The sequence below is a fragment of the Pyrus communis genome, chromosome 16 (genome assembly GCF_963583255.1).
Source record: "Pyrus communis chromosome 16, drPyrComm1.1, whole genome shotgun sequence".
Taxonomy (NCBI): Eukaryota; Viridiplantae; Streptophyta; class Magnoliopsida; order Rosales; family Rosaceae; genus Pyrus; species Pyrus communis.
This window is the reverse complement of record NC_084818.1, coordinates 1,327,946-1,336,284: the sequence shown is the minus strand read 5'-3', so window position 1 is coordinate 1,336,284 and position 8,339 is coordinate 1,327,946. Positions and strand designations below refer to the sequence as shown.

General features: G+C 37.9%; 1 protein-coding gene across 1 annotated transcript; it reads left to right on the top strand.

The window, feature by feature from the left end:
- The first annotated feature begins 188 nt into the window (after positions 1 to 188).
- Positions 189 to 5,090, top strand: LOC137720181 (CLP protease regulatory subunit CLPX1, mitochondrial-like). Its single transcript, XM_068459197.1, has 15 exons — positions 189 to 996; positions 1,128 to 1,189; positions 1,422 to 1,522; positions 1,774 to 1,853; positions 2,156 to 2,206; positions 2,623 to 2,697; positions 2,783 to 2,860; positions 3,080 to 3,136; positions 3,383 to 3,453; positions 3,543 to 3,642; positions 3,750 to 3,854; positions 4,202 to 4,264; positions 4,427 to 4,549; positions 4,638 to 4,793; positions 4,885 to 5,090. Exons 1-15 carry the CDS (start codon positions 430 to 432, stop codon positions 4,957 to 4,959), a joined length of 1,764 nt encoding a protein of 587 aa, XP_068315298.1. The 5' UTR covers positions 189 to 429; the 3' UTR covers positions 4,960 to 5,090.
- Positions 5,091 to 8,339: the final 3,249 nt, after the last annotated feature.

The window sequence follows — 8,339 nt, the reverse complement described above, 5'->3', positions numbered from 1 at the left end:
TACTTGTTTTTTCTCATTTCAAGTAAGTAAACATACACAGAGATAATTCTGATCAAGTTAAATGACATTTTTATCCTTGCGGAAGTCTTCAAACGAGACGTGGTGAAATAGATAATCGATCAAACCTCAAGCCCTGTTCTGTAAATTCAGACATTTCCATTGTCTTTCTTGCAAGTTATTACAACAATCGAGCTCAAATATCTCTGCTTTCCTTTGTACTCTTCTTCCAAATTTCAATTTCCAACTCCACCATCAAAATTCAACCACCATACACACACTTACCAAAATCTTAGATAAACCCAGTTGAATTCAACCCCAAATTTCCCAAACGCCTCTCCAAGTTTTCATTTTTTCACCCAAAAATCCATGTTTCGATCCTAAATTTCCCTCGTTTTCCTTCATTTTCCCGGAAAATTCCTCACGCCCCCAATGGCCGCGGCGCTCAGATCCAAGCCCTCCAGAGACACGGCGTCATCCGCCGTCTCCCAATTCAGGTACTTTGTCTTGAACTACATGCACGCCAGCAGGGTGGCCAGCTCTCACTATGCCCACCGCACCAAAAGCGAGGAATTGTTCATGAACACTCCCTATCACTTCACTTCCTTCAACCCGGTGTTGCTCGGCGGCAAATTTGTTGGAAAGGGTTCGCAGATTTTTAATCACCCGCGAGCTTCCCAGAGAGTTAGCAAGAATAGTGATAAGAATTGGGGACGGAAATTGAGCAGCAGCAGGTGTAACACTGTTGTGTCGTCTCAGGGGGACCCACCGGAGGTGTGGTCCGGTGATGGAATTGTGGTTCGGACTGCTCCCGGCTCGAATTTGGTTCGTGGAGGAGGCGGTGGAGGCGGTCCGAGCCCTGGCTCGGGAGGTGGTTTCGATTCGAATTCGAAGGATGATAATTGGGGTGGTTCCAATTTGGGGAATAATTTTCCTACTCCGAAGGAAATTTGTCAGGGGCTTGACAAGTTTGTAATTGGGCAAGAGAAGGCCAAGAAGGTGAGTTTTTGCTTTGGTTTTTTTGTGCCTTTTGGAGTTCCATATAGGAGAAGTTTATGTTTCTGCAATTCTTATAAAATATATATATATATATATATATATATATATATTTTTTTTTTATTTTTATGCAGGTGCTATCTGTTGCTGTTTACAATCACTATAAGAGGATATATCATGAGTCCCTGCAGAAGTGGTCAGCTCCATATCCATATACATATCTTGTTTGACTCTATGTTTTATGTTAAGAAGAATCATTTCGAGGCTCGCGTCGTAGATTGAAGGCATTTGTACTAATTATATCTCATAGCTTTAACTATAAGTCATGAAAAGTGAAATTCAGTTTAGTTTTGGTGTCTACTCAAAACCCGACTGGACTGACTGATGCTGACTCCTACTTTCTAACATGCTGCTTCTTGGGAAATTAGGTCCACAGGAGATTCAAGTAACGGGAAAGTAGATGCAACGGATGACGATAGAGTGGAGCTTGAAAAAAGTAACATTCTTTTAATGGGGCCAACAGGCTCAGGTAATTTAGAATTATCCTTGAAAACTTTGAACTACATTTTCACTATGTATTAAACTGTTCAATTGCTGCTTGGATTCGCCTGGCATCTTAGTTTCATGGATGTTGCATGTATTTGCATTATAGCTGGAAATTTGTATCTTTAATGCTTTCTTGTTTGGATGCCTTTTAACAGTTTGCTTTTGAAGTGTTCATTAGTTTGTTGCTTTGGTTACTGGTCTCATTTGTTCTCTTTGATGCTCTTTCAAGGACAGGGAAGACACTACTCGCCAAAACCTTGGCACGGTTTGTGAATGTTCCATTTGTTATTGCAGATGCAACAACATTAACTCAGGTAAGTTTTGTTGTTCTTCGTTGTTGTTTTGTAATTGAAGTTCTTTTGTAATAGAAAGTGGTTCTTCCTTTACCATTAAATTTGGAGTCACTATGCTCTAGGCAAGGATCAACCTTGGATGTTTTTTGAAAACGCTGGCCATCATGGTCCCTAGAATATTCATCGTACATGCATGGTTTATTATTTAGGTTCTTTTCCAAATTTCTATTGCTATGTAATGAGAACTGTAAGAGATTAATATGGATTACAATGGCATTGTTCTCGTCAGTATGGTGGTCATGACGCAATGTTGTTACTTGCAGGCAGGATATGTTGGGGAAGATGTGGAGTCAATTTTATACAAACTCCTTACGGTAAATTTTCTTGAACATATTTTATTTTTGTCCGTCTGAATCCGTGTGTTGATAGTCTATGCTCAATAGCAAGGGCTCCCTTTGGTGCTACATGTGCATCGCATTGTTAATTGTTTTCCGCTTATTGTGATTAGTTTTGGAATTGGCAACAAGAATCCTATTATTGAAACATCTTTTATGCATACGGTTTCATTCTTATCTTATATTTAAGTCTATAAGAAGCACAAACCTGTTTTAATTGTTTTATGCCATAATTCTGTGTGGAAATTTGAAAGTTGTTTTTTTGCCATAAACCTTTGTTATCATTACCTACCGAGTTCCCACTTATCATGAATTTTTTATTGAAACGTGCACTTATATGCTTATAGTGCTTAGTAATCCCAAGTTCATCTATGTGCTTCTGTATTCAATGCCAGGTTGCCGATTATAATGTAACAGCTGCACAGCAGGGAATTGTTTATATTGATGAAGTTGACAAGATTACCAAAAAGGTGCGTTTTTATGTTCATCTTTCTCTCTTTGTGGAAGAAGCTTTCAACTCTTTTATGTGTACCGACCTCTGCTCCTATTTTGCAGGCTGAGAGCCTAAATATTAGTAGGGATGTATCTGGAGAGGGAGTTCAACAGGCTTTACTTAAGATGCTGGAAGGGACCGTAAGTGCACATTTTACCTACTATGTTAGTACTAATGCTAGCGGGCATCGTGGAGATGGCATGTTGGTTAAGGCTGTGTCAAGGGCCTAAAGGCCCATCTCAGGATATTCTTGTACGCGGTCATAGATGTCTCATTTATGACTTGGATTCATTTAAACAATTTTAACCTGTGTGGGTTTAATTCATTGTATTCTGATCTGTTGATTTCTTATGATCTAGGTTGTCAATGTTCCTGAGAAGGGAGCTCGAAAGCACCCTAGAGGTGAAAACATTCAGGTATATCAGTGGCTGAAGATACATGTCTGAGTTATCTACACATTATATTAAACTGCATTACTCATGGATACAATTAGATATTGATCATAGTCATAAAAATAAGCTTATTCTGCTTTTCTTTACAATTTAACTAGTATTTAGCCTAGTAAATATCTTTGTGTGTTATGGTTGACTGATTTTTGGTTGGGTAGATCATTGAAAATGAGTTCGTAAGTTTACCCTTTTTTCCCCCATGTTTCTTCACAGATTGACACAAAGGATATTCTCTTCATATGTGGTGGTGCGTTTATTGACTTAGAGAAAACAATCTCAGAAAGGTACTTCTATACCCCCAACACTGAAATTATGTTATCTTCTTGTTCTCTCTCTCTTTAAAGTACTTCTTTGCCTTTTGCTTGTCCTACAGACGCCAAGATTCTTCTATTGGGTTTGGTGCCCCTGTTAGGGCAAATATGAGGACTGGCGGTGTTACAGATGCTGCTGTTACATCATCCTTATTGGAGATCGTAAGTTCCCATCAGTTTTGAATCAACAAGTAGCAGTTTATATAACCGTCTATTTTTATCTCTTCTTTAGAAATTTATAAATATGTGAGAACTGGTTTTGTTGACAGGTTGAAAGTAGTGATCTTATACGATATGGGTTGATACCAGAATTTGTTGGCCGGTTTCCCATCCTTGTCAGCTTGTCAGCACTAACCGAAAATCAATTGGTTGAGGTAATACATTGCATTCTTTTTGTTTCTGTAGAAACAGCTCAGGCATCTATGTCATTTACTCGACCATTTTTAATCTCAGAAAGTCTTTATGGATTGATGGCTAATTATTCATTACTAAGCTTTTGAATAAGTCCTTACTGATCCGTCCAGTAATTTGAAATTTTTTTTCCCCTTTGAGAGGAAATACGTCTGGTATGACTAATTTTAATCGACATGGTGGTCTACTTATTCTTGTCGTGCTCAAAGCTTTTACAAGTATTGTTTTTCTTGTTTGGATTTTTTTTTTTTAACGTTATTTGTTAAATGTACTGTCCCATGTGTTTCTTACCGGCAACTATGTTTTGTAGGTCTTGACAGAACCAAAAAATGCCCTCGGGAAGCAATACAAGAAGATGTTCCGAATGAATGGAGTAAGTAATTCTTATCTGTCAACGTGCTGGTTTTGTGCACTTCTATTGAAATCTTTGCTTGTTATGTCCGACTTACATTGTCCGTTGTTGCAATTCTCTCACTTCCATGGTTCGAGACACAATTGGTTTTTAGCTAAATCGTTTATGCTTCACTTCTCTCAGGTCAAACTGCATTTCACAGAAAGTGCCTTGAGATTAATTGCTAGAAAGGCAATATCAAAAAACACTGGGGCTCGTGGCTTACGAGCAATTTTAGAAAATATATTGATGGACGCCATGTATGAGGTACTCCCACTTATCCTTGTATCTTTTGCATCTTTGGGAGTCATCTGATATGTCGTAGATGATTTAATTCTCTTGGTATCTTTTGCAGATACCTGAAGTTAGAACAGGCAATGACATAATAGACGCAGTTGTAATTGATGAAGAAGCCGTTGGATTGGACGGCAAGGGTTGTGGAGCTAAAATCCTTTATGGCAAGGGTGCATTGGATCGCTATCATTCGCAGAATAAGGCGAAGGATGCAGAGGTACGTATTTCTCGTATTCGTCAATAAAGTCCTGCTTTCAGTTTACCACCCTCATGTTTTTATCTTCTAACGCCGTATTCTCGTCTAGCAGATTGCAACCACGGAGGGCACCGATGGAGAGCCGGAGGCGGAAACAGAGCTTTCTTCCGTTGTTGCTAGCATGTAAACTCGGCTTTTGTTGGACCTTATTTGTATCCCTAAATCCCAATCTTGTACATAATAAACATTAATTTAATAAATCAGATAAGCGTCATGTATAATTTTTTTTAATGATACAAAGCGGTATGTAGCCGATTCCACTTAGCGGGATAAGGCTTGGTTGTTGTTGTTTTGATACAATGCGTTTTGTATATTTCTCACAAGGGTTTTGGTTCAGTCCTGTTCAGCAGCAGGATGCATTACTTCTCGGTAGAAATTTGTGAGCTTGACTTTTTGCTTTACCCAGAACCTTGGAAATATGCAAATAACTTTTAATCAGAAATAGAACTTGAGGATGCTAAACAGACAATAATAAAAAATTTATGTTATTTTCGGATTTAAATTAGAGTGATAGGAATCTTTTCGTTCTATATATAGATTATTTTTCACATAATTGGTTTTGAAATATTAATATCGAGACACTCATCCACCGAAGACTTTATCGCACCCTTATATCTCCATCTCTTGAGTCGAGCTCAATCTTTGGCAGGTTTTTTTTTTTTTTTTTTTTTTGGGTAAGTAGGATCCAAAAGGATCGCCAACGAGGAACTTTTATTAAAACAAACACACACTTGCAAACCAAACAAAGGCCCAAATTATTCTTAGAAACAAACAAAGAACGGGGCTTAAAAACAAAGAAAACACATAAAATGAGCCCAACAACAGTGAAGCCCAAACAAAAACGAACTACCGAGAACCACCCATTGTGCTCTCCACCCCCGATCCAAGAATTAGCCAGCCGTCCAATCCACCGCAGATCATCACCTCCACAGGCGCCACCTACACACAGCCATCAACAAGAGATAGTTGGCGAGAGAGAAGCCAACCATCAGAAAGAAGCTCCGGGAAATTCCCGAGCAACACCGCCAGAAATAGCAAACAACAAGGATAACGTGGTGGTGTGGCAGACACCCGAGCCGGATACACACTGAAACTCTACACCCAAACTCAACAGAAAACATGGCTGCAAACAAAGAAAGGAAGCATGGCCGGGGCCAGGCCCAGTGCGGGCAAGGCAGCTGTCTGGGGCCCAAAAAAGTTGGGGGCACCAAAATTATTAGAGTGGTATATTTATATATGTTTTTATAAGAGTATAAATTTATAAAATTTGGTTTAGTGACTAAGAAATTTAACCATAATTGATGATTTTGTTGTTTAAAATTAATGAAATGAGAAGGTCTTAGGTTCAAAACACCATGGGTGTTTATTTACATTCCAATTTTTACAAATTCCTTTTCATAACTGTATAAATTTATAAAATTTGGCTAAATGATCAAGAAGTTTAATTAGAAGTAATGGTTTTTGTTGTTTAAAATTAACAAGAGGTCCTAAGTTTGAAATGCTATGTGCATGTTTATTTTTTTCAATTTTTACAAATTTTTGTTTGGTTGTTAATTTATTTACTAGCTAGTAGTTATGTTGGTTGCTATGTTTAAACATCTGTTCCAATTCAAGTCTAATCTTAAACAAAGAGTAACGCATATACTAAATTTTTAGACTAAATTTGCAAATAATATTACATGTCATCAAAAGGTTTAACTTAGTGTTCATTCATTACTTATACATATCCTTAAAGACTCAAAAACATTATTATTTTTTAAGTATTATATTGACGAGGTTAGTAAATAATTAAAAATACCTCACAACTTATACAAAAACATTTTAAAAGTTTAGATGGAAAATAAAACTCATAATCTATCTACTTGTAAGCCCGAAGTTTTTTAGTTTCCTTCTCTCGATACAAAATAAATTAGTTATTCCGTGTTTCTAAAGTATTGAGTTTGAAGTGTTTTTCTAAATATAATTTTATCGATGTCTTACGTGTGAAAACAAATAATTTTTTTATATGAAGTGAGGGCACATTTTTTGGCGTTGCCCTAGGCCTCAAAAATCTCTGGACCGGTCCTGCAAGGAAAGGCCATGAAAAGGGTACCCGCTGTGGTTGAGGAATTGGAAAGGCCATAGAGGAAAATTGAAAGAACCATCAGCAGATGGAAGGGGAGAAGAAAGAAAAAACAAAAAACCACCCACCGATCCCAGCCACAACTAGGATCGGCGACACCAAATGAAAACACGATCGGGAAATCACTCACACTAGATGGTGAGAAGCACCCTCAAACAGAGGGAAGGACTCTCACAGGGAGAGAAAAGAGGAAAGTATTCTTACTTCACTTTCCTTTGGCAGGTATTGTTTGGCCCAGAGTGCGGTGCATCATTTTGGATGATGAACCTATGTTTGAAGATGAGTTGAACAATAATCTAATCTAAGAAGGAAAACGCCTAGAACTAGAAAATAAGCGATTTCAATCGTTGTACAACATCAATAAGAATAGAAGGTAAATAAGAAAGAAATGGAAAATAAAAAAAATGGGACAACTGTAGACATCGAAATTTCAGTAAAACAAATGTTCACCAATGCATTAAAGTTTTGACGTGTCAAGGCATACATGGCATACGCCACGTGTTGTACAAATTGTACACATGGCGTGTGACTCAACAAAATAGGAAGAAATACCCTTGAAGGATTAAACAAGTTTTTCTTCTCATTTTGGGCAATGACAAGGCAAGTACATTTCAATCCATTGAGGATCAAAACAAGTTTTTCTTCTCATGTTGGGCAATGACAAGGTAAGCACACTTCAATCCATTACGGATCAAAGCAAGTTTTTCTCATTTGGGCAATGACAAAGCATACACATTTCAAGTTTAAAATGGTATTAAGTGGGAAATTAGGCCATAAGTTACACCACTTCAATTTCAATATTGCATTAAGTGGGAAATTAGGCCATAAGTTAGACCACTTCAATTTCAATATTGCATTAAGTGGGAAAATTAGGCAATGGTGCTTGGAAAGGAAAAAAATATTTTGTGGTGGTGATTCATTCTCAAAGCCTATAAATAGGCTTCTCCATCAAGGTATCAAGCATCAAGGAATTCACAAATACATTTCTCTACTCCCAAATTGGAAGAGAATTCCCCAAATCCTTGAAGCTTTGAAACTCCAAAGCTCTCAAGCATCCAAATTCCCAAGAATTCCGAAGGATCAAGAAAGCACTCTTCGTTCTTCGTCAAATCCTCCCTCAAGATCAAGCCTCAACGGCCCTTGAAGAACTCTCACCAACTCAAGATCAAGCCCCGACGGCCCCTTGAAGAAAGTGTTCATCATTCATCATCCGTTCATCCTAAGATCAAGCCCCAACGGCCTTTTGGATCAACAACCTCAACAAATCCACACATCCAATCGTTCTTCAAGACTAAGCCCAAAAGCCCTTGAAGATCCGCTCATCCATCAACCTTCAAGATCAAGCCCAAAAGCCCTTGAAGAAATCCACACAACCATTATTCAAG